The sequence below is a fragment of the Phasianus colchicus genome, chromosome 1, assembly GCF_987193195.1.
Source record: "Phasianus colchicus chromosome 1, bPhaCol1.hap1.1, whole genome shotgun sequence".
NCBI lineage: Eukaryota > Metazoa > Chordata > Aves > Galliformes > Phasianidae > Phasianus > Phasianus colchicus.
This window is the reverse complement of record NC_143436.1, coordinates 107097637-107124360: the sequence shown is the minus strand read 5'-3', so window position 1 is coordinate 107124360 and position 26724 is coordinate 107097637. Positions and strand designations below refer to the sequence as shown.

General features: G+C 37.4%; 1 protein-coding gene across 4 annotated transcripts in view; it reads left to right on the top strand.

Moving 5' to 3' along the window:
- Nucleotides 1-26275, top strand: part of GART (phosphoribosylglycinamide formyltransferase, phosphoribosylglycinamide synthetase, phosphoribosylaminoimidazole synthetase) — a 38716-nt gene extending 12441 nt beyond the window's left edge. For 3 of the 4 annotated variants that reach the window (XM_031612535.2, XM_031612534.2, XM_090122061.1), the window contains exons 3-22: nt 359-454; nt 1173-1347; nt 2024-2135; nt 3389-3457; nt 5826-5951; nt 6882-6969; nt 7258-7343; nt 7944-8112; nt 8627-8858; nt 10945-11039; nt 12204-12313; nt 12874-13072; nt 16554-16802; nt 17145-17297; nt 18183-18386; nt 18697-18828; nt 19443-19573; nt 20972-21113; nt 24013-24128; nt 25480-26275. In XM_031612535.2, coding sequence (XP_031468395.1) covers nt 359-454; nt 1173-1347; nt 2024-2135; nt 3389-3457; nt 5826-5951; nt 6882-6969; nt 7258-7343; nt 7944-8112; nt 8627-8858; nt 10945-11039; nt 12204-12313; nt 12874-13072; nt 16554-16802; nt 17145-17297; nt 18183-18386; nt 18697-18828; nt 19443-19573; nt 20972-21113; nt 24013-24128; nt 25480-25662 — 2867 coding nt within the window. In that variant the 3' untranslated portion in view covers nt 25663-26275. The remainder of the gene's footprint in view (nt 1-358; nt 455-1172; nt 1348-2023; nt 2136-3388; nt 3458-5825; nt 5952-6881; nt 6970-7257; nt 7344-7943; nt 8113-8626; nt 8859-10944; nt 11040-12203; nt 12314-12873; nt 13073-16553; nt 16803-17144; nt 17298-18182; nt 18387-18696; nt 18829-19442; nt 19574-20971; nt 21114-24012; nt 24129-25479) is intronic. The other variant, XM_090122051.1, reaches the window with a different exon arrangement.
- The last annotated feature ends 449 nt before the right edge of the window (nt 26276-26724 follow it).

Genomic DNA, 26724 nt, shown 5'->3' with positions numbered 1-26724 from the left:
TGCCTTTTTTGTGATGCTTCTTGTGCTGGCAAACAGGATGTCTGTAGAGATGAGAACATGTTGGCAGTATAAGGAAACCTGAAACTTTTTTTTCCACCTTCAAGAGCAAGATGGGTTTACAGTGCATGTCAAATTACATCCTTTGCTTAGGGTTTCAGTGGTTTGTTTTGTTTGGATTTTTTCCATATGTGTACATGTGTTGTTCTGAGTATTTATATATTAGTGCATGCCTCTATTCCAGTGACTTGCCATTCAAGAATGTGAGACTTGTGAAAACGCTACTTTATGGTTATATGATAAATAACTGCCAAGTAACAGTAGTGAATGCAGTCTTACCATACTTTTCTATCGTTGACAGCTGTCTCAGTCAGCAATCATGCTGCACTTGCTCAGTTCTGCAGAGATCAGGAGATCAGGCTGGTTGTGGTTGGTCCAGAGGTTCCTCTTGCTGCTGGTAAGAGAAAGAACATTAAAAATGATAGCTTTCTTGCTTTAGGAAGAAAAGTAAATTTTAGTCCCCATCTTTTTCCCACCATTCAACAGTATCTGAGTATCTTCATCAGGAAAAGAAACAAATTCTCTGTGGCAGTTTCCCTGAAATTCAGGATTGTGCTGTGATGAAAATAAAGTTCAAAGTGCATGAGAAATATAACAGTTAAAATATCCTTAACTGTTAAATTTCTTTCAAAGTGTTTGAGTTTAGTAAAACAGGTATCGAAGTGTTTCCATACAAGAAACTCAAGAAGGGTATTGGTTTTCCAGTGAAATTTTCATTCTTTCAAATAATAATAATTATTTAGGGGTAGGTTAAAACAAAAAATCTTAACAATGATAATTTCAGCTTTATCCTTTTGCATGATCAAGAGTTGTTATCTTCGTGAAATACTAATGTCAACTAGTTGCTTAAAAGCTGTAATAAAATGAGGAAAGATTGTGATATCTTACAAAATGCAACAGGTCTTCTTAACTCAAATACTGTAGGGATACTTGATCTTGGTTAGAGTGAAAAATACATGTAAGGCCCATCTTGTAAAACAGATACAGGGTAAATATAAATATGGCTTATAACTCCTGAATACTTGCTCTAACAAATTAATGTGTCTGTAGATTTAAACTACATGACTTACAAATCGTCTAGTGATTTGAAAAAAATTCTGCGTTGGTGTTTTTAGGAATTGTTGATGACTTGACAGCAGCTGGAGTAAGGTGCTTTGGTCCCACGGCAAAGGCAGCTCAGCTGGAGTCCAGTAAGAGCTTTACCAAATCCTTCTTGGATCGTCATGGGATCCCAACTGCAAGGTGGAAATCTTTTACTGATCCGAAAGCAGCATGTAGCTTCATTAACAGGTAAAATTCTTTGTAGTGAAATTTTTTTCCCAGCAGTGTATGCCAGCTATCCAAAACAAACAAATTCTTACCAATGTATTCATACTTTTAGCTGTGATAGAATATCTACAGAGGTTTTAAAAGATAATCTTGTCTATCACATTTCAGTAATAATTTAATGGTTCCTTATTTGTTGCTCTTTTAATGAAAATTAAAAGTTCAGCCTTCAGACTACAAGCGAATATGGGAGAAGTTTTTATTTTTTTCAGACTGTCAACTATGGAAATCCATCTGAAAGTCTGAAATCCAGTCTGAAAGACATAGTATGTTTTATATTTTCTGTACTTGCCTCCATGAGTATAAATTTTGCTTGTGGGCTTACTCAGCAAATAGTGGTCTACTTATCAGAGAACAATCCAGCTGACCCAACATTGCTACAACATTAAATTATTTGAAGAAAGCAACCTTTCAGAACCACAGTGAAAATCAGTGGTAAACAAACAAAGCAGAAATCCTCAGGACAGCATAAGAAGAGAATCCTGCATTTTATTTGTCTGTTGCTTGGTAATACAATATTATTATTGTAATACTGATGAGTATTTTGCTTTTGCAACCATCAGCATTTTTCAGAATGCTTAAAATATATATTTGGAATATAGAGTGTTTACTGTTGAATCTCTCTTCTCTGTCTTTAAAGTGCAAACTTCCCTGCTTTAGTTGTAAAAGCCAGTGGCCTGGCAGCTGGCAAAGGAGTAATTGTGGCATCAAACAAAGAAGAAGCCTGTAAAGCTGTTAATGAAATCATGCAGGTGAGTAGAAATGTCCAAGCACCAATTGGAAGAGTTCTCACAAAAAAAAAAAAAAAAAAAAAAAAAAAAAAAGTTGTTAACCATGTCAAAATCTGGGATGCTTTTTTTTTTTCCTTTTATTTCTATATAATAGGAATTTATCTAGCAGAAGTCAAATATTTTATCCATTATTTGGACACTTACAAAGCTGTCATACGTGTTGCTTGAGGCAGAGTACTCTTTCTAGGTATAATACATGTAGGTTAAAATAAAATGGCTCCTACTGAAGATCTGCACTTATTTCAGTATGGATTGCTTTTAATCTCTCTGCGTCTCTGGGGACTCTGCTACAGTGAAGCAGGTGCTACAGTGTGATAATACTAATGCTGCAATTAAGCTGTATCTTACATGCAACATCAGCTTTAAAACTCCTGATACACAGCACTTAAATCTTTAGTAAAATTCCTGTGGAATTATTTCAGTTTAAGCAAACGTTTAGTTAGGATGTTTAACAAATAAATTAGCATCAAAATCTGAAGGGAACCAAAATGAAGCAGTTCCATCTAAACAGTCAGAAACATAGAGCTGAAAAATAAGATGTATACAGGGTAGGTCCTCAGCCAGTGTCTGGAGCATAGTATCTTGTGGTTCAGTGGTACAATGCTGATTTATATGAGACGTTATCTGAAACACTTGTATTTCAAGGGCCAGAATATACAGTCTGCAGTCACAGCTTGTTGTGGGTATGGTTATTGGACTGTTGTCTTGTTCTGTCTTGAACAAAAAGTCCTTATTGTGTTAGTCTTACAAACATACAAAATTATGTTGTCACTGCACTATTGTGGTTCTTAATTGGGTACAGTGTTGAAACCTTGCCTTGGAATGTAAAAATACAGCTCCCCATCCAGTGTATTCTGTACAACTACACTTTATTATTAAGTAAAAGGTCAGATTAGGTTACAGAGTTGGCAGTCACTGCCATAACTCTCAGTATTGTGGGTGAAAACTTCAGCAGGTAGAGCAAGAGGAATTACTGAGAAAGTTGTACCTATCATCTGCAGCTTGCAAATATTCAAGCTAACAGCTACACTTATTAAATGATAAACATAAGAGGGGAAAGATTTTACCATTGCTGCTGACGTATCCAGGATGGAGATTGGATTAATGGTCTCAATTGTGCTGCATCTTTCTTGCTGTGTTAGTTCTCTTGTTGCAGTTTGACTGTTATAAAATGACTGAAATACGGGACTGAAGAGATTGACTTTTTAATGCAGGATAAAACTTTTGGCACAGCTGGGGAAACTGTTGTTGTTGAAGAACTTCTTGAGGGAGAAGAAGTTTCTGTAAGTATGCATCTCACTGTAGCACTTAGATTGTACATGTTCTGAGTTATTTAGAAAACACCAGACAAGTACGTACAGCAGGGATTTAAAGGATTTTATAATTTACATTAAAAACAGTTACCTGCTTATAAATACCATTTTATTAAATAAAGGCAGATGTGTTAAGAAACAAACTTCCTGCAGTCTGCTAAAATAATTCAAATTATGAATAGTAAATAGCTCAAGCAGTAATCTGCTGTTACCACAAGAGGAAAAAAATTCAAAACATAAAAATGTTGAGTGTAATGCAGTGTGAGTGTGTACTTCTGTGTAATGATTTCTTTGGCAACAAAGGCAGTGTAGAATGTTTCTTCCCTTCCTTCTTCCTCCACCCTCACTGCTGTTTGCCTTTGATTCAGTTGTAGTACTTACTTGTTCATAGGGCTATAGCCTGAAGACCTTTTTTCAAGGAAAGCAGCAGCAACTTGCGTATTTTCTGTGGTCTGGTTTTAGTCCAGCCCCATGAATTGATATAAGTAACTGTGGTGAAGTGAGAGTAACAGAAGAAGGAGTGATTGAAAAAATGAAAACCTTTTTAATCATCTTTGCTGATTAAAGGAACATATTGAACTGTATCTTAAGGGGTCAGTAACTCCTTTGGTGCACAGGAACAAGCAATGCGAGACAGGTGCAGGCAGGACACTCTTTAATCAGTTTCATTGCCAGAAATATTGCAGTGTGGAAGTACACCCAGGGTTGAAGGGCATGTAACCAAAGGCTGCTAAATGTTTTGACATCACTGATTTACTTTGCAAGTGGAGAGAGAACATTTCATTTAAAAATGATTCTGTTCCTTCATTTAAAAAATAAATTTTATTAGCGGAGTGTAAAGGAGAAAAGGAGAATTAGAGCTTGGTTTTGAGGTTGCTTGGGAACTTGACACTGGCATCACACAAAGTAGAACAGCCAAATACCATCTCAGGTTCCCGAGTCCCGGAGCTGCAATTGACTTATACTAGATGTTGTGAACTTTGATCTTGGAGGTGGTGGCATTTGTAAAGTAAGCGATCATCTCTAACTGTTGCCAGTCACTGCATAATCTGGTTTCCTGCTTGATATGAAAGAATTAGATTTGTAGATGTTTGTCATTCTTATTCTTTCTTGGTTGGTTTGACCTTGTGAGGGACTAAAGGGTTATCCATATCTCCATTCTCTGTTAAAAAATTGTGTTGTTGTTAGGATGCATGCAGTTTTACTGTAACGGAACACATTAATGAAAGCTTGCAAATTAAATTCTTTTTCCTAAGATGACTGATCACAATAAAGAAAAAAATACTACTCATTTTGCCTGTCCAAATAATTAACCTTCCACAAAATACTAGTTTTTCATGTTTTCACACTTAGGATTTCCCAGGGAATTCTTGAGTTGGCTTTTAATTAGCATTATACAATGTTTTTATGAGTAGTGCTATCAGAAGCCCAAACAGTGAGCATCATTATCCAGTTACATAAGATGCTAGCAGATGTGTTATTACGAAGATATTGAGCTTCAAATCAGCTGATATATAAGTAATTTATAAGTAATGCAAAAGCAAATGGAGTTTTGCCAAGAAGGAAAAGGAAGTTTTCAAAGGAATGTAATGCCTTGTTTCCAGGGCAGAGGGGAGGAGGAGTGAGGAAGTAACTTCCACTGTGGGGCATTTTAGAGACACTTTAAAAAAATTTTTGAGTATTTCTTTTCAGTACAACTATGGGTGTTATCTTATAATTTTCTACATGCTGTATTAAAGATGGTTGTTGCAGGAAGGTCTTATAAAGTGAGGCAATGATTTAGCCTGGAGAAAAGAAGGCTGCGGGATGACCTCATTGCAGTATTTCAGTACCTAAAGGGAGCCTACACAGGGGAAGGCAATCAACTCTTTGCAAGGGTAGATAACTGCAGGACTAGGGGAAATGGTTTTAAGTTGAGGGAGGGGAGATTTTGGTTGGACATCAGGGGGAAGTTTTTTACAGAGAGAGCAGTGAAGTGCTGGAACAGGCTGTCCAGAGAGGTTGTGGATGCCCCGTCCCTGGAAGTGTTCAAGGCCAGGTTGGATGGGGCCCTGGGCAGCCTGGTCTAGCATTAAATGAGGAGGCTGGTGGCCCTGCATGTCACAGGGGGGTTGGAGATTCATGATCCTTGAGGTCCCTTCCAACCCTGGCCATTCTGTGATTCCTGAGCAAAAGAGGAAAGCGTTCGGATTGCTGTAGTTTGTTTTATTAGGGAGACAAAATTTGTACTCATAATTATGCATTTTTGCAACATCAAAAATTAAAGATTTTCTCTTTTTTGCACTTTATGAAATGTTAGTCATGTGCTTGGAATTTAATTATTCTTCCTGTTTTCCAGTGCTTATGTTTCACTGATAGTGTAACAATTGCTCCCATGCCCCCAGCGCAAGACCACAAGAGGTTAAAGGATGGAGATGAAGGCCCTAACACTGGAGGGATGGGAGCTTATTCTCCAGCACCTCAGGTACAAATTTAATAAGATGATGTCTTGCTGCAACCATGCTACAGCTCTAGTAATCAAAGCAATCTGGATTTTCAGTTTCACTATGGCAAACAGAGCAATGGGGGCAGTGGCATCTTGTGGATTGAATGTGTTTCTAAAACAAACTAAGTCAATTAAAGCCTGTAACTTGATAATTCATTTATCTATGGAGGATGTTATTTCTACCAAATCATTTTAGATTATCAAGATGGAAGTTTTATTTCTGAAACCTCGTATTTTGATTTAGTTTTTTTTTCCAATTGGATGTGATAATCTTAAAGGTCGTTTCCAACCTAAATGATTCTATGATATGAAGTGTTATGAAATACTCATCATTAGAACTGAGTGCTTAAACCATGATTTTTGTTTTTGTCAAGATAAGCTAATGATGAATTCTTGCTGTAGCTCATAGTAGTTTGTTTTCTGTTCTGAAAATAGTCTGTTTGCAAAAGGATTTACTTTGCTTTCTGTTGACCTATGTTATGGCCATTTATTTTTCTCTTTGGATTTCAAAAATTGATAGTTTTGTTCCTTTAAAAAGCTATTAATTTTGTTCAACAACATATGATAAATCACTACTGTGCTTTCTATATATGATTTGTCCTTGGGGAGGCCTTATCTGAATGCCACTATGATTTTGCAGATGTTTTGTTCCTGTGAAGCCAGTGGGACTACTTGCACACGTAGATCTAAGCATGGAAATATGACTGGAAAAGATCCAACCTGTTGTATTAATGCTGTAGTATGTAGTCTGCCAAGAAGGGAAAAAATATTAGCTTTTTCTTGTTTGTGATGTGTTGGAGAGAGCAACAGACCATCCAAGTGTTCTCCTTGGCTCTTCAAAATGCTTGCCATAACAGTGGGAAAAAATCATGTTCTGTTTTTTACAGTTATCTAATCCTGTTGTTTTAGATTTCTAAAGATTTACTGCTGAAAATAAGAGAAACTGTTCTTCAGAAGACTGTTGATGGCATGAGGAAAGAAGGTGTCCCTTATCTTGGTATGTATTAAAGTTTTGGGTTTTTAATTATAAATGGGAAGAAAGCTTTTTTACTTTGTCCTCTTTGTAGGCCTAACTCACACTGCCAGTTAGAGAGATGACTTTGATTTATTTGGAAATGGGGTTTAGCATCAATGACTTGATTTGTAGTTAATTGAAATCAATCAATACCTGTTCCTTAACAGGGGAGAGATGTTAAATGAAGTAGAGCAGAAGAAACAGCAGTTAAACTGTTAATGACCTATACAGTTGGTCATATCATTTTTGTTTTTGTTTTTTTAATTCTAGGTGTGCTTTATGCTGGGTTAATGCTTACTAAAGATGGGCCTAAAGTTCTAGAGTTTAACTGCAGATTTGGTGACCCAGAATGTCAGGTGAGTGATTTTTGTAGGTACAGTTTATCATCGTGGGAGGAGAAATGTCTGATATACTGTCTGCCATTATTCTTTATTAACTTTCAGGTTAATAATTAGCTAATTGCTCTGGGATTTAAAATATTTGATTGTTGATTCAAGATAGAATGTCTGTTATTAACTTGTTCCATTCCAAATTTCAGCAGGTTATACTCAAATATGGATGTTACAAGAGTGAGCTGAGTTACAAGAGTGATCTCAGTACTTCCATATCTTTTCCAAAATTTAATGCTCTTTTTTTTTTTCCCCCCATCTTTACTGAAAAAGTAAACATGTCCTTTTCCCTCTTGACAGGTGGAACAAAACTCTTTTTTCCATTCTTCAGAGCACAGTAGGCTTCTTTGGCCTCTACCTTTCCCTTCCCATACACAGCTGTTATTTTATCCATAGAAGTAATCTCTAAGGAGATGTCTTGTTAGAGGTACATAGATTATGCATAAGATGTATATAAGTGTGAAAATACAGTATGTGAAAGCTCATTTTTACAGTTGATGTAATAGTTTTTAAAGCTCCATGAAGAAAATGAAAAGAAAAAAAAAAAGCTAATTTATATTTTTGTAGGTGATTCTTCCACTGTTGAAAAGTGATTTATACGAAGTTATGCAAGCAGTTATCAATAAAAAGTTGTCCAGTTCCATGCCTGTCTGGTTTGAAGACAGTGCAGCTGTCACTGTGGTCATGGCTAGCGAAGGGTATCCAGGAACGTATCCAAAGGGTTTGGAAATAACAGGTAAATACAGCAAGAGAAACTGCAGAAGTTTGATTACTCTCCCACCCTCTCTCCAGTCTCTCTTTTACCCAGATTCATAGAAATTTCTGATCTTATGGTTATGGGTCAACTGAATTTTCATATATTAAAGACTACTAGTAGTGCACCCATAGTGTTTTAAAATCTCTTTACCATATTGTTAAGTTTTGTAGCATTTCTTTAACATGTGTTACAGTGAAGTGCTTCTGGGCCTATCTTATATAATATTGATGCTGATGTGTTTTGTGGTCTCTGTATCACCGAAGTATAAAATCCATCACAGCTAAATACCTTTCTGTGTCTCTGAGCATATAAGCAGTAGACTCATCTCTCCACGAAATGTAGCTTCAAAAGATTATTTGTACTCCCTAGAACGATTACACTGAATTTGATTGTTTCAAGAAAGTGTAATTGTTGAGTATTTAATAGAGAAATGTTCTAATGACCTCCTTTTTTTTTTTTCTCCTGGATTTATTTTATTAAACAACAATCACAGGACTTTCTAAGGCTAAAGAACTAGGACTGGAGGTGTTCCACGCAGGCACAGCCCTGAAGGATGGCAAAGTGGTGACTAATGGAGGAAGAGTCCTTACAGTAACTGCTATTAAAGAAGATCTAATGACAGCACTGCAAGAAGCCAACAAGGGAGTAGCAGCCATAAACTTCAAGGGTGCCATTTATAGGAAGGACATTGGTTATCGAGCTATAGCTTTCCTGAGTCAATCCAGGTAGATATCTGAAATACTTGAAATGGAAACAACTGGTGTAAAAGGGACTTAAAGACATCACTATTTAATAAATGGATGTTGATTATACGTAACTCTACAAGTTTTAACTGGCATCCTAGTGGGCAGTCTGAGCAAGACCAGCCAATGAAGGAATAGGCTTTTTTGATAGCTCTTTGATTCATGTTCTTATTTTCCCAAGTCTGAGTTAAGCTACAATGGCAAGTGCAAGTTCCTTTAATCTGTGTTCTGTCTTTTTGGAAAACAAAACTGTTTTCTGTTCCTTATACTCTCAACCATCGTTTTTGCTCTAGAACGGTTGTCCAAACATATGATGTTACTATCATGGAAAATACACATGAACAAATTTAGAGCTATTCTGTCAAGTCATTTTAGAGTCTTTAGAAGCAGTTAGTTGTGATATATACATTATAACAGTTGAAACCTGGGTAGAATTTATGACTCTTATTACTATTCCTTCTTTATTCACATTATTTGGTTTAACAGTCTTAAGAGAGTTTTTTTTGTTTTTTTTTTTAAAGCAATGTGTCCTGCTCTGTTTCTGATGCTATTGAGAATTTTTTTGCAAGATTTTATACTCATTTTCAGCTAATATAAGGTGTATCTGCCTGCTTGTTCTCTAAATAGCTTAAAACATAACTTTTGATAATTTTCTATTTTGTAGCCTATGAAGCATGCTGGTAAGTTTTTAATTTTTGGTTACAGTGTATGCTGATTAGTTTATTGTAAAATTATAATCAATAAACATACTACATAAACAAGGGTGTTCCTATCTGTTCTTCCTTTTCAAGCACTCTGTATCTCTTGAGAAATTTGTGTGAAAATATGTAATTTGTGTTTGTACTGTCCTTCTGTGAGAGGAAAGTAACAAAGAGTTCTCTAAAGCACTGAGCTCATGAGCCAGAGCCACAAAGTTTCTTGACTGGAGTGCATCTATGCCAATGATCCCTACCTTATGCAAGAGTTTCCTTGAAGCTGCCTACACTCAGTGCTTGTTTCACTGCCCTTGAGTCTGCAACATCGTTTCCTCTCCTAAAATTGGAAGAACAGGCCATGATGGTTGGCTTTGTGAGGTTGGGGATGCACCCCTCCTCCCTTGGTAGCTTGGCAGGATGAAGTCCTACGCATTTCCCTCTGTGAAAATACGCAGAAGATTTATTTAATAAGTATTTAAAAAAACAGTTCTCCTTTTAAAGAATCATGCTTTTCAAAATAAGGTGAAAATATGTAGAGTATTGATTATGTTCAGGCTGAAAGGGGCTGACTTCTGTCTCTTGTTATTGAAAGCTGATATTTCATTGAGCCTTATTCACAGACTGAACAGCTGCTGCTTATAATAATTTTCTTCTTGCAAATTTTTTAGCAGTGATACAATGTGTGTGCAAGTATTTTTTCGTATTTTCTTGGTAGCACAGGTCTTTGTTTTACGGTAGTTGCTTTGCTATACCTGTATTAGTCATTAATTGCATCATCTCCAAAATGAAGAGGTCCCACTGTGAATATGGGAACAGGCAAGTTACATACAGCCATTTGTACTAGGCATGTAAAAAGAAAAGAGGTGCAAATGTTTTTGTGATGGTATCACTCAAGGTGATGAGGAGAGGCAGCTTTAAGCCACATTTGTAAAACTCTGTGTCACAGAGAAATAATTTATTTGATACTTTGATTTAGAGAAGCTAACTTGACCTTGATCTTATATGGTGCTAGCCTACAAAAGCAGATCCACTTACATCATTACTGAGGGATTTTTTTTTTTGTGTGTGTGTGTGTGTCTAATAGTCCCTTTCTTCAGGTATATGTGTGATGTCAGGATCCAAACAGGAAAAGATTAACCTTTGAGTCACCGACTCTATGTGGAATAAGACTTAGTAAATCATTTTATGTGATTGAAGTTATTGTAAAAGTAAGAAAAGAGGAATACTTGAAAAACTTCACTGGCAGCAGTAGAGGATTCTGAATGGCTAATCTCCTTGTTGAAACAATGATACAAATACAGAAATATTGTTTTAAAATACATGTATTTACATTTAGTAATCAGTTGTTGAAACATTTTTTAACACTCTTTCAGAGGCCTGACTTACAAAAACAGTGGGGTAGACATCGCAGCAGGGAATATTTTGGTTCAGAAAATTAAACCTCTAGCTGCAGCCACGTCACGATCTGGTAAGAGATGGACTTTTATTTCTGTTTCAGTTGGTTCACAGTAACTGGGGTTATCATCTTGATCCAAATACTTATGTATTCTATGTAGGTCTAGATTACACTAGAAATAGTAGTGGTAAGTAACCTAATGCCTGTGATTTCTTCAAAATATAGCTCCTTAAGATTACAGGTTTTCTTGTCAAATGACTCTAAAATATATCTCCCAAATGTCTTATGTATTAACGGCATTAGAAAATATGATTCATTACTCAAAAAAGGCAAATGCAAGTAAAAAGTCCTACTTTGATTATGTGGATTATTCATTTTTGCTTAGATAGCTATACAATTTTTGTAGATAAATGTTTAGAAAAAAATACAAGTGATACAAGATGTTGAATTCTTCACCAATACTTTCAGATATACTATCTATTTCTTGAGATAGATGTCATATATCTTTTGCTTATATAAAACAGAATCAGCCCATCCTTTTTTGTACTATCAGGCACATCTCGTGTTATGATAAAATTAAAATATCAATCATTTATGATGTATCCCTTTTAATTCAAATTATATGAGAACCTTCAAATAATTTCAGCTATATGTCAAGAGGAAAATATATGGAGATATGCACTAGTAGAAGTAGTCATCTGTTAGCATTAATAGTATTTTTCACTCATATTTGTTTCACTCTTAGGATTTAACCAAGTTCGGTTTTAAGATTACCATATTTACTCTATCATAACCAGTCTTTGAATCAGAGATTCTTAAGTACTATAGGCATTAGTAACAAAGAGAGAGGGGATTTCCACTGGAAAATATTTAGTATTCATTCTGTCCTACAAAGCAGTAAGCTTAGGACTGTTACAACAGTTCCTTTTCTGTATTTCAGAAAAATACTAAATGCAGCAGTCACTGTCATTATTGAATGTTCAATCACAAAATTTTATATTTTTAGCTTTAGATAATAGTGTTGGAAAAACAAAGCAAACTTAAGAGAATTAGGAGATTCTGTATCTCTATGAAGATGCTGTAAATGTCCGAGAAAAGTTTCATGGTGACAAAGTCATGTTGAGAGATTTCAGAGAGAATTTGCTGATGTGTTAGAGATCCCGAAGAAACCTATGAAAGTAAAAGTTTACTATTTTCTCTCTCTTTTTTTTTTTTTTTTTCCCCTCTGGCTGGCAGGCTGCAATGCAGAACTTGGAGGATTTGCTGGCCTCTTTGATTTGAAAGCAGCTGGTTATAAAGATCCTATCTTGGTATCTGGAACTGATGGTGTTGGCACAAAACTCAAGGTAATGCGAAAATTGACATGCAGAATGGAAATTGCTTGATCACACAGTTGTCTGTTTTTTACCACGAAAGATCAGTTGTAAACAGATATTTTTAAACACATTTCTGAAAAGGGAATGAAAAATTTCATTGCCTTCTTCATGCAAAATAATTTACTGTGCATTTTGGCATGTAAATAGCCATCCTTGAGAAGAAGCTTAAAGTAGCTAATTTTTATTTGATGTATATAGCCAGTGCACCAATTTACTGAGGTAGAAGAATCTTCGAGAAGATTACTCACAGCGAAAACATTTAACTATATGATTGCTATAGCTTTTACACAAACTGTGATGAAATCCTTTTCACTTCAGTCTCCTTCCATAAAGTTCCTTTCATACTTGCTAAGGAAGTACAAATTCCTAAAATAGAACTGTAGGAGAGAAACACAAAAGTGTTATTAGCTAAAGCTGCTCCTCAGAAAGCTTCTAGAGAAAGAGCATGAGTTGTCCCCTGCCACTGCAGACTTTGCTTGTGTTTGAGTTTCTGAAATCTAACCAACAGATTCTCTCACTGTGTTTTGCAGATTGCTCAAGTGTGTAAGAAACATGACACTATAGGTCAAGACCTGGTTGCTATGTGTGTCAATGACATCCTGGCTCAAGGAGCAGAGCCCCTCTTCTTCCTTGACTATTTTGCCTGTGGTAAACTTGATGTTGAAGTGGCTCAGGGTGTCATTGCAGGAATAGCTGAAGCATGCCAAAAGGCAGGATGTGCTCTTTTGGGTATGGACACACTTTTTCTTTGAAGGGAGTGAAAAATTGTATCCAATTTCTTTATAATTGGTTTTATTATGTTTGTTTTCCTAGTCTGCTAAAGAATCTTAGAGCTGAAAAAAAAAAGTCACGCCTTTGTTTTCTGCCTACTGAGAGGAGACAGTACTTTACAGATGTTGCCATTTGCTCAGGAAGTTGCATATACGTTTTCTTATTCATATGTTTTTATTTAACATTGAGTCTATAACAAGTACCTAGAAAACTAACAATTCATGTATTTTAATTCTTTGTATTTTTCAAGTGAATTTGAAAACACAGATAGGCTTGGTTTTTTATCCTTTTTCTTAGAGAAAATTTTAGAGTTTTCCTCTAGAAACAAGATTTGTACGTGTTACTATGCATATATGTCTCCCTGTATGTGTACATAATATCCTTTGAACCTCTTGGCTGATTTTAAACAAATTTGGCAGGAAAATAGAGCTTTCATTGTCGGTATATTCTCACAAGATCATATAACTGGAAAGCCAGAGATTGTCTTCATAAATGCAGGAAAAACTTGAGTTGGAGCTCAGTTCTTAAGACGCAGATGTTAACCACAAGACAGAAAAACAAAACAAAAAATTAAAGCATATTCCAAGCTGTTAAGACTCAAATTTAAGTATTTTCCTTTTAGGCCCTGTAATACAAGTACATAATACATTTTACTAACAAATGACATATTGTGGTATACAGTCATCTAGTTATCCATGGAAAATAGTACAAAATTTTACTTTATAAATCCTAAAAGTATACATTTAAAACGGTTCAACCCAATAAAAATATTTCTAGGTCAGTGGGAAAGACATGTTTTCTATAAGCCTTTCATTTATGAAAGGAATATAACACAGGGTAAAGTTTCAAAGCAATGAAACCCAGAAAGTTGTTTCCTTGTAATAAGGCTGTTGGTTTTTTTTTCTCTTTTATAAAAAATATTCTTTGAAGAAATTACCATACTTTTTCAAAAAAGCTTTTGATTTGAGAATAAAAGTGACTGTTCAATTATCTTACTTTATGTACCACCTGATAATTAGTACTTTGTTCTTTTTTGACTCTGTTAAGAAAGCTGGTGATACAAGTAGTTTCTAAACAAGTATGTCTTATTTTGATGGAGTTTACAAGCTTAGAAGAAGGAGCTATTTATGTTCTGTTGTTTGTTTGTTTTTCTGCATGAAGTGTTTGCCAGTTTTATGTTTTGTCTTAAAATGTTCTCTCAGGTTATCAAATATAATCAAACCATTCATATTTCAGCTTAAGTACATGCTAGGTGAAATCTTGCTATGAAACCATTTACTGAAATTTCAAGATTTTATTTCCAATTGGAAGACTTGAAAAATGCAGAGGGCTTTAAAGATTTGTAAATTAGTACCAGAAAACAATATCTCAATTTTGCAAATGGGTTAGTAAATATTTTTTTTGTGTGTGCTGAAATTAAAGGAAGTCAGAACTCATACATAAAACAACCATGATTTACTCCCCAAATTTCTGACATTATCCGAAGGGAGGGTACAAAGAGGGTGCAGTAACTGTGTATCTAAGGCAGAAGTGTTTCTCTGTAGCCTGAATCTTAGAGTCACAGACTCATTAAGGTTGGAAAAGGCCTCTAAGATCACCCAGTCCAACCATCAGCCCACTCCCACCATGCCCATTGCTTACATCCCTCCGTGCCACATCCACATCCATATGGCTCTCAAACATCTCCAGGACAGTGACTACACCACTTCCCTGGTCAGCCTGTTTGCAATACCTCATCACTCTTTCGGAGAAGAAATTTATTCTAATACCCAACCTGAATTTCCCTTGGCACAACTTGAGGCCATTCCCACTCATCCTATCTCCGTTACCTGAGTGGAGAGGCCAACTCTACTTCTCTATAACCTCCTATTAGGTGGTTGTGGAGGGCAATGAGGTTTCCCTTGAGCTTCCTCTTCTCCAGAATCATTAAAATAAATTTCAGTTTGGGTTCTGACTTAAGACATTTGTGTCACTGTGCGTGCATGCAGCATGTAGATCTGTCTTTGTACAGAATCGCTTCATCAGCGAAGTGGTGAGTCTTGTCTATAGCATACTCCTGAATTCTTTCCATGCATATCTACAGTAGCTGAATACTTTGCTCAAATACCTTAAGCTCTTACTAGTGAGGTACTGAAGGACATACCTAGATGCTCAGTTTCACACATGTTATTAAATGGGGTTTAAAACGAAGGTATCTAAGCAAGTGACACTTCTTAGTGTGAACTTTGATTTTAAAGTTGGTTATAGCAGTGTAATGTGAAAATGTGGAACAGTTACAGGGAATCTATCATTGAGCAGCAGTCAAGTACTGAGCAGAAGGGCATCTTCACCATTGCTCAGAAGCAATTTGTAACCCCTTCAAAGATGCTTTTTTGAAATAGAAAAATGAATGAAATCTAGCAAACAAACAAACTGAAATGGTACTGGTCAATATGTTAGGCAGATGTCATAATATAATGGCAACTTAATCATTTTCAAGCTCTTTTCTTGCTGACATCAGGACCAGTGAAAGAATTTAAAAGATAATAATGATATGGCTTTGATTTCCTCCCTGGAATGATGGAATGGTGTGAGGATGGCTGTTCAGGATACTTCAGAGAGCAGTAAATGCTCCTTTCCTGCATTAAATACAATGATTTACTCTCTCTATGAGACATGACAGGCTGAACACAGGTCTTCAACAGCAAAGACTGTCAGCTTATGCCCGAAGGGCACTAAAGGAACCAATGCTGGTGTGTGTATTGTGAGAATGCTGTTTGAGTGATGTTACTCGCTTCCATGTAAGCCTAGAAAATTACCTTTTCAAACTGCATTCTGAATAACATAATCCAGACAAAACATGGTTTTGTTAAAAACAAAACAAAATGATGCCTTAAAAATGGAACATAAGACAATAGCCTGGATTACTGTTTCAGCTGCATGGATGGGTAGAAAGCCCATCTTTTAGAGGTTTCTCCCAGAAAAGTCCATAAACCTTAGTTGTATAGAACTGAGACGACAATGATACCAGGGTTGTAAGCATGACTGGAAGTTGGAATAACATTATGTATAAAATCTTTATGGTAGCAAGTAAAACTGATAGAAATGTCATGCTTTTGAGGTTCTTTCATGAATTTCTTGTATCTTGTAAGTTTTTAGTGAGGAATATTAGATCTTGCAGGATTTGGAGATAGGAAGCTCTAAATATATGCTATGATTTTAAAATGTGAATACACAGCAATCTGATACTCATCAGAGAGAGGGGGGAAATGTTCTTTCACAATTTGTTATTGCTTGCTCAATTGAAGGGCTGTGTTTTTAATTACTCCTGATGTTTGTTTATCTAACTAAAAAAATCAGATTATTAATGTCTTAAGAGTTTAAAACATTGAAAACCTGCATACACACTGGTTTCAATAGTTTTCCAATAGTCCCTTCATCTTTTATTTGGTTCTCACAGGAGGAGAAACTGCCGAAATGCCAGGCATGTATCCACCTGGCGAGTATGACCTGGCAGGCTTTGCTGTCGGTGCAGTAGAGCGAGGGCAAATGCTGCCCCAGCTGGAGAGAATTGCTGATGGAGATGTGGTTATTGGAGTCTCTTCTTCTGGGGTTCACAGCAATGGGTACAGCCTTGTAAGGAGGATTGTTGAAAAGTCATCGCTGGATTTCTCTTCTCAAGTTGGCGTCTCTGGTGATCAGACATTAGGTACTAATTTCTAATGCAGTTTCTTCACTTGAACTTCTGAACACAAAAATTCACACAATTGTCTTGTCTGTACATTTGCTTTTGTAATTTTTCTAAGGCACTGAGAAAGTTACTCAAACATGTTCTCATTTTTTTTTGTTTCCTGTAATCGTGTATGCAGGAAAGAGTACAAAGCTAAATAACTAATTGTATACTGAAAGGTAGACATTGTTTTTCTCTGTAATTCAGTGCTCACTTCTATCCAGCAAATTAGTATTTTGAGGTTTACCCAATTTTATATTGAGTAACCCTTTTTTTTCTTCAGCATTGTAATTGTCTTCATTCATCTTCCTTCATCAACAGGAAATCTGTTGTTAACCCCTACTAAGATCTACAGTAAGACTCTGCTGCCTGTCCTTCGCTCAGGCCATGTGAAAGCTTTCGCACACATCACTGGGGGAGGCTTGCTGGAAAACATCCCCAGAGTTCTCCCAGACTCCTTTGGTGTCGTTTTAGGTGAGATAGAAAGAAAAGCTGAGAAACGTCTGCATGTTAACATATATAGGTGTGGAAGCAACTCAGAGTGAACTGTCATCATTTGCAAAAACCTGCAGTATATTATTTGTAATTACATGACATTAGTGAAGTTATTGATGGGCATTCAGATATGGTTACCAGCTGGAGTAGATCTCCTGAAATTCACTGGACTTCAATTAATCTTCATCACAATTTCATCAGATATTCTAGAAATATTATTTCACTTTTTACAGGGAAGTGAAATATGGAAAGGTAAACAACTTACTATAAGTTATGCAGTGTTCAGTTGGGTTGTAACTATCAAAGAGTTCTGACTTCTACAACTGTATGTAAATCATGCTTCCATTACTTCCATTGCATGCTTCCGTTACTAAACATAAAGTGACAAGAAAGAAACTTGATGTCTTTGGAGTTCCATTACAGAGGCTAGTCCAGAAGCATTTCTTGTGATGCTGTATATTCACCCTTATCTTGTTGGAACTGGGAGAATTGTGGTTTTTGTGACAGTTTTTAAGGATATTGTTCTTGCACAATAGTTTGTCCAGAAGCAGGGTTGTCAACTTCAAGAGGAGGATTTTCCAAAGACTGCTTTACAACCCATTTTGGATTATTCATTAATAGTTTGAAGTGCAGGGGTATGATTAATTTTCTCTGAGTGAGACTTCATTCCTATTCCTTAGTCATGTTAAGTAAGGAAAGGAAGAAACAAGCTGTTTCTCTGCATCTGAAACTGATTTCAGTCACGCTAACGCTGCTGTGAGACGTAGTCTATACTTTCCATCCAGATTTTGCCTCTCAGTACTTTTAGTATTTGTGCATAGGTAGTGCCTTCCACTCTTCATCTGTATTTTCAATTTTCTTCAGATGCTCTTAGCTGGAAGATTCCTGAAATCTTCTGTTGGCTCCATAAGGAAGGTAACCTCTCTGAGGAGGAGATGACTCGGACATTTAATTGTGGGATCGGTGCAGTTTTGGTCGTTCAGAAGGAGCTGGCTCAGCAAGTGCTCAAGGAAGTGCAGAAACACGAGGCAGCCTGGCTGATTGGGAAAGTTGTCCCTCTACAAAAAGGTTACTGGATTTTTATTTTCCTTGATAAAAACGAAAAACTAAATTATTTCATTGATGCTTCTCCATGCCATTCAGCTGACAAACACTTAATTGGCACCTCTATGCCTTTTGTGCACAGGGTATTAAATTGTCAGTCCTAGTGACTTCTGTCTTAGTCTGTAAAACATGTGCTTAGCAATGTCAAATGTCACCAGAACTATAAATAAATATTGAGAAGTAAAGCAGTGTCACTGTTGACTTTTCATGGATATTTTCCTCCTCTCTGTGTTTCTGTCTTTATTTACTTTCTTTTTTCCTTCTATGTCTTCAGGCTCTGCCCATGTTAAAGTCCATAACCTGCTTCAAGCCTTGCAAGCAAATAGGTCACTGTCTGTGCACAGCCATATCCAAGGCAAAATCCAAACAAACAAAGTGAAGGTTGCTGTCCTTATCTCTGGAACAGGTGAGAGTTTACATTATTTACAAGGGTATTGAAAAAGGAACTTTAACTCAGAATCAGAATCTCTTGAAGTCTGTGAAAGTCTGCATCGTGGCTTTGATAACTTTCTAACAAGGCTTTCAGTGCTCAGTAACAAGCAGCATAGATTTTGCCCTTAGCCTAATTTCAATCAGAAACAAAATGATCTTTACCCTCTGCAGCAAACTAACTATAAATTGCGTGTATTAATTTTAGCTACAAATTTCTGTTGTCTCTAGGTTCAGGCAGCTATTGTTTTTTGCTACTGGGACAGCAGCATTATTTTACAAACAGATTAGTTTTCTCTTGCCCCATAGCCACTTCCAGAGTTTCCAGTATTCCCACTTGTTAAGAAGCAAACCATCAGAACAATTTCAGCAACTACAGTTTACATAGCTAATTGCTAGTAAAAGCCCTGTAGACTGCAGGTATCAGATTTAGTTTCCAGTAATGTCAATAAATAAGAGATTACTGTTAACATTGGTGGTTTTTTGATTGAGTCTCACTCACATTGCCACTTATTTAAAACCTATTGTAGCTGTTAACTATATTTATTCCCTAGGAACAGCTTGATATTCATGAATTATTTTTTCACTCAGGCACAAACCTGGAAGCCCTCATAAATAGCACAAAGAAACCCACCAGTTTTGCAGAAATAGTTCTTGTTGTTTCTAACAAAGCTGGTGTGGAGGGGCTAAGGAGAGCTGAAAGAGCTGGTATTCCTACAAGGGTAAGTACTTCTCATCTCTTTAAAATTAACCTTCATTAGCTCTGGCTACATCAGAAAAGTACCGTGAAATAATGATTAAAAAAAGTCTTAGTGTTTTGTTGTTGTTCTGTCATGATCTTTGTGCCCCTGAGCAAACTACCTAACATGGGGGCAAATTACTTCCTGTTCTCCCTCTTAGAGATGCTGCTATTAATGCTGATGGGATTGGGAATGGTCACTGTATTAAACCAGTGCAAAACTTCTACAGTTTAAACTTTACCATTGATTTAAGTGTAGTGAATTTGCACTGAAGTAGCAGGGTATTTCATCTGAGCTTGTATTTAAAGTAACATGCTGAAGAAGCATTTGAATGAAGTAAGAGAGGTCAAACTTAATGAGACGTCCCATTGTTTCTCTGGGCATTGCTTCAGGCTTTTCAGGATTCATTCAAAGCAAACTGTGATTCCCTTTGTGTCACTGGATCCATCACTGCATTGCTTTGCCATTTGTGTAGCCATTTGCATTATAGATAGGAAATGCCACTGTTCTGACTTAGGAGCATTTTACAGTCGTTTTTCAGCAGTAACTAGAGATGATATGGAAGGTTAGGCCCCCTTGCTCACTTTCATCTTGAAGGGCTGTCTCAGTGGTTAAGATGAGTGACAGAATAGAGGCATAGAGTTGTACATGCTTTGCTAGTTATTACCTAATTGTGTCACTGTAGAGTTCAGCCCAGGTTGAGCTAGGCTCTATTCCTAGTGCCCTCTGCCACCTTTTCAGCTCACTAGTTCTGGTTTTTCAAGACTACTTTATGATACTTAAATGAGCCAACATGGTAAATGTTGTAGGAATTAACAGGTACTTTTTATTTAAAAGACTACAAATGTAGTAAGTTAAGTAGCACCACCTTATTCCTGTTGAAATTAAGAAGTCTATATTAGATGGGAAGTAAATAATTCAATGATGCTGTCCTTTAGCAGTAAGGGCTTTTTAAATAGTTGTGATTGACCTTTCTTTCAACGTTTTGTGATACAATCTGTGGCAAATTACTTAACACTAATCATATTTTAAGGTGAAATCATTCTTAGACTTCAGATTATCCTAATGACCTGCATTTGTAGTTTAATTGTATCCAAACACTGGGGTCTGCAGCTGTAGGCCTAATAAGATAAAGCTCAGTTTTCTGATAAATACTCTGTGTTTATAGGAATTAAGACTGGTTATTTGTCTGTTAGCTGTATGCATTTTTGAAGTGTTCTTCTTGCTGTGTATAGGCATCTAACTGTAGCCACGTGGAGATTTACTGGTTGTTTTTTCTTTTTTGCTAATTGCTCCCGAGTACCATTCCATCCTGTTTTTATGGCTTTTATATTAAATTAAATCGATGCTCATGTTTCTTCCTTTTTTGGATTATCACAGGTTATTGACCATAAACTGTATGGAAGTCGCACTGAATTTGACAGTGCAGTTGACAGAGTCCTTGAAGAATTCTCAGTTGAGCTGATCTGCCTTGCTGGATTTATGCGAATACTGTCAGGTCCTTTTGTCAAGAAATGGGAAGGTAAGTGCTGAATAATTGTGTATGAATTTTAAGAAAAGGAAAAGAAAAAAAAAAAGCTTTTTATAAATTATACTCAGGAAAAAAGGAAAAACAAAAGGAAAAACATAGAAAAGAGACTATATTAATTCTGAGTTTGCAAGAAATGAGACTTTTCACATTCGGTAAGGGAAGTGGTGAAAGAAAGAAAGTTCCTTCTGTTATCATTTCACAGAAGCTTGAGGAAGCCACCTTCAAATGGTGGTCTTTGATTTACTGGAAAACGTTGTAAAGGAAGGCTTTTGGCCTCTGCAGATATGAGGTGTGGGCCACATTGTTGCCCAAGCAGTTAAGTGTTGACTATGAGCAGGAGAGTGTTCAGCCAAGGAGAAATCCTTCCTCTCCCATATTGCCTGCAGGCTGAACTGCAGAACAATATGTAGATCCTGTTAACATCTCAGTCTTTTGGTCAGGCATTCCGGGAGCTGTGTGAAACTTTGTATGGCTCTTGTTCATCAGAGGTGTTTGCTTGTCTTCATTCTAGTCTTTTTTTTTTTTTATTGGACTACATATTAGAAATAATTTTTTTACTGTGAGGATGATGAGACACTAGAACAGGTTGCCCAGAGATGTTGTGAACATCTCCTCCCTGGAGGTGTTCAATGCCAGGCTGGATGGGACTGTGAGCAACCTGGTCTACAGGGAGGAGTCCCTGCCTATAGCAGGGGATTGGAACTAGATGATCTTAAAGGTCCCTTCCAACCCAAACCAGTCTATGATTCTATCATCTTTTACAATTTTGCTCTTCTTTGTTAGGGGCTGATAGTGCCTCTGCCTCCTCCAGCTGTTACATTCCTTATCTTTTCTCTTTCAGTTTCATGCAGGAAGTTCTGAATCACGCAGAAGCAGCTATTTCTCTCACTATTTGCTGTACTTCAGACTTAGTCATGGTTACTTAAGCATGTTTACACTGGTTGCCAGCCGGTCACGCTGTACCCCGCAGCTCTTGGGCCATCTCTGTTGTTCACGTGGTGACTGTTGTTTTCTTCTGGGTGTGACATCTACCTTTTACACCTCAACTACTTTTCAAACCTCTCTTGAAAAACAGGCATTCCTTGGAGGCAATTTGTGTTATGCTAAAGCTGTCAACTAACTTTTTGGGTCAGTTGGTTTTGTTTCTCTCTCTATTATAGAGTCCAGAAGACCAGGATGCAGGTGTCTGTGTTCTAGACAGCTGCTGTTGCTACTCTGAACTGTCCAGAAACAGTCCATTTGTGCTGCTGCTCACCTAAAAGCTGTTACTTTCCCTTTCTCCAGCAGTTACAAGGACATAGAGCATAAAGTTAGTTGTGAAACTCCTCTTCTTGCTTAATGATCCTGAAATGTTAACTGTGAATCCTAACAGAAAAAACGGATAAAAAGAAATAAGCAAACAGAAAGCCACTTTCTTTTAGAGCACTTCACAGAACCATAGAATCATTGAGGTTGGAAAAGACCTCTAAGATCACCTAGTTCAACCCTCACCCCATCCCTACCATGCCCACTAGTTGCTGATTTAAGGAAAAACTGGGGAAACTCCAAAAGAAGTGCAGAGGATTATTTTCGCCTCAGAGTCCTCAGTACTTTTTTGCTCAAGATGCAAATGCTCATGCTCTTTTGCTCAAGATGCTGATGATTAAAAAGGGGTATTTTTGAGATACAAAAGACATTTGAGATATTGTTACAGATCAGTTGATACGATTGCCTCTAAATTTTGCAAGTCAAAATCTGCACGAGTCCTTGCAGTGAGAATGCAGGTTCTGTATTGGGCTGCCAGCAATGGCCTTCATTTCACATTACAAAACCACATGCCTCTATTTCGGTACACTGCTGCCTCCGCCAGCATATGTCAGCTCAGCCTTACTGCTTGGCATTTAGGTGGTGTTCAGTGAATCCCGATGACACACAGTCAGCCTAAGCAGGAGGCATGTGGAGATAGCGTGGGCGTAGCATACTGTGATATAAATAGTGCTGATGGTCATTTCTTTAATCTTGCAAGGGTTTGTACTGAATCTAAGAGAAGAACCAGCACTGCTTAGCACCTTTTGATTTCGTTGTAGTCCAGACTTGGCAGGACAGTTATCACAGGCATATTAAAAGCAGACAGGAAAAGTGTGTTAGAAGAAAGAAGGTATTCTGATGGTTTAATGATGACATTGCTCTAAGTGAGACCCTAAAGCTACTGTATCTCACTGTACAGCTATGCAGGAGCTAAGGCATATGCTGTCTCATTTAAGGAAAATGTTAGGGTACAAGCTTCCCAGGGTTCTAACCACAGTCCCACCTGATTGAGCATTAAAGGTTACATTATCCATTTCAGGATCTCCCAGCCAACTTTGTGCCTGGACAGTAGTAGTGGTAGACAGGTGCTTTTCAGAAGGGCAGAGCGAAGGACTCCTCTGTGAGCAGCTGCTGTCTTTCATTAAGCCAAAACAGATGGGGAGGAGAGGTCTGAGCTAAAGAATTTGTGCCTTGTCATAGAAGTCTGTTCAGTTTGAAGCTGCACCAAATTTCTTTGGGGTATTGAGTTTGTAAGAAGGGATTGTGCTTGTGATGAAAGAAGGAGAACAACATAAGGAGAGAAAGGATAACCATGGAAAAAAGATATGTGTATATTGATGATTAGTCACTGGAGAACTATACTTTAGCTGTGGAGTTCATTGTAACTGATTGCTGTCTTTGATTTTCTGAAATAGCAACACATTCTGAAATGCTTTGAGTTGATTATCTGGCAGAAATATTAAAAAATAAGCATAAGTGCAAAAGTCAATACGTAGAAAAATTTTTTTCACAGATGTGTATTGTTCCTCTGTTGATTATTGATACTTGCAACACTGATAAGTCTGAATCCTAAAAGGCAATGACCTCACTTATTCTTTTCTAGGAAAAATATTGAATATCCACCCATCCCTACTGCCCTCTTTTAAGGGAGCAAATGCCCACAAATTAGTGCTGGAAGCTGGAGTCCGAGTAACAGGCTGTACTGTGCACTTTGTGGCTGTAAGTATTTCCTTCCTCCACCCCTCATCATTGACAGGTCTTAAGATTTTCACCTTGGAGCTTGTGTGGAAATCCCTTACAGTATCCTGCTTGACTGCCTTTTCTCCTTTGTTCATTCATAACATTATTAGGCAACACAGTGCTTTAGTTTGCTGTCCCCAGAAAAGGAACTAGAAATGAATAGTCTATACAGGAGTTAAAGCTTTACCTTAGTTAACTTCTTCCTTAAGTATCTTACTGCTGCCAGTTCGGCTGTTGCAGTGGCTGTGATAGTTTGTATATTGTCTTGACTAACCCTAAAATCTTTGCTAGAGAACAGTACCAACTTCTTATATTTTATCATACAACCTTCCTTATTTGTTGCCTTCAAGAAGAAAAAAACAAAACAAAAACATTGGAAGTGGCACAAAAATTTTAGATTTGTTAAGAGGTAATCCTGTGTTTGTGGAAACAGCAAAACTTAATGTTAGAATCATAGAACGGTTCAGGCTGGTAGGGGCCTCAAAGCCCACCCAGCCCCAACCGCTGCTGTGGGCAGGGCTGCCCCCCACCAGCTCAGGCTGCCCAGGGCCCTATCCAACCTGGCCTTGAGCACCTCCAGTTCTCTCTGCTTGTCTCCATAGGAGAAGTGCTCCAGCCCTCTGATCAAAAGTCAAAAACTGAGGATTCAAATGCCGGAGATATCTCAGCATGGAAGATGTACTTTGTATCAGTTTAGAGAGATTTTTTCCATCTTGTTTGGTTATCAGAGTTGACAGTAACTATTTTTCCAGTCTTCAACTGCATACTTCAGATTATCAGCCTTTTTTCCACTGTTCCTGGAATCTGTTTTCATGACTTTGGCTTTCCCTTGGAAAAAAACAGTTTTTCTCTCTTTTTCTAGTTAGAATTGCATTCCTTTCTCCATAACATGACTGCTTCTTCCCTGTGTGACAATGAGAAGCCACAAACAAACAGCCGAGCTCTGCCTCGTTATCATGCAAAAGAGAGATCTGCCAGTCCTATGGTCTAGCTCTATGCCAGAGCTGGCTAATTCATTTTTCTGAATTGAAATGTCATCGCTCGGCCCAATCCAGTCTGTCACGTCCTCAGTTAACATGGCTTTTGTTTTCTGGACAGAAATGTTACTCACTTCTCCTTTTTCTTTGCAACCTACGCTTCTGTCAGTTCCTCACAGGCCTGTGTGTCAGCATCTTCTCTGCACTCCTCACCTTCGCCTCATTTCATGTTTCCTGTAATAAAGTAATGACAAACAAATCTCTGCAGCAGCTGGATTCCAGTAATGGTTACACATCCATGCTCCTCTCTTTCATTTTCCAACCGCACAACTTTCTGGTTATTGCTTTTACAGGAGGAGGTTGATGCTGGAGCAATCATTTTCCAAGAGGCAGTTCCAGTGAAGGTTGGTGACACAGTGGAGACCCTGTCTGAGCGGGTGAAGGAAGCGGAGCATCGGGCTTTCCCTGCTGCCCTGCAGCTCGTTGCCAGTGGGGCTGTGCAGGTGGGCGAAGCCGGCAAGATCTGCTGGAAGTAGATCCTTGGGTGTGGCAGCTGAAGAGCATCCATTGAGCAAAACGGAGGTCATAGTTGAAAAACGCACACACTGTATTCTCTTCACAAAGCGGCCCAGATTCTGGCCATATCCACTGACTTCAAATATTGAACCTGCTCTCAGTCAGACACCAAATAGAATTGAACTTCTGCTGACCATTTGCCTTCAGGGATTCCCCCATCAATCCATATGTGAATTCCTCTCAGAGATCTGTTCAGAGCCAAAAGAGCAGAGCCTGCTTTGGCCTGAGCAGAAAGGGAATTAGGACTGGATACAAAATGCATTCTCTGCTTGTGAGACATTCTTTAAAACTTCTGTTGAAGTTAAGTGCCTGTATTCTGGGAATGATATTTTCACTTAAAATAATGCTGATGCAAACCCAGGAAATGTTATAACTGAAAACAGTAAAGTCTTTTTCACAATTGAATTATTGTGAAAAAGCACTCAGTTTTCTTTTTAATTTTTAGTATAGCTGTGAAAATGCTTTAATTTTTTTACTAAAATTATCAATTTTCTTCCATATAAACCATAAGCATCTGCTTGCAGCTCCTTGTCTATGTTTTAGAACTACTCTCAGAGAAAACCAGTTTCCCTTCTGTGTCCTAATCTCAATTTGGATTTGAAATAAAAGTCTAATAATGTTAGTGATTTGAATGTATCAATATGTTTCCTTGGAATTCCCTTCCAAGGGTATAAACTGAAGAAGGGATTTATGAAGCAGAATCTGTCTTCATCTGCCATGCCACAACTGTAAATCAGTTTTAGAGGTTACAGACATGCAAGGATTAAGGTGAAATTCCAGAGTGTGGTGACCTTACTGTTGCCATGACCAGATGGTCTGTGATAAAGAAACTTGCTGACAAAATATTCCTGTCATCATTTGTCACTGAAGATAAAGCTCAGGTGAATACAGAGGAAAATTACATGGTCAAATCTAATTCACCTGCAGAAGACAAAGAATAAAGGCTGAGGCTTCAGCACAGCATTTATCTGTACGAGTCTACCTTTCCACAGAAGGGTCATCCCACAGGCAGATGGCCCCCA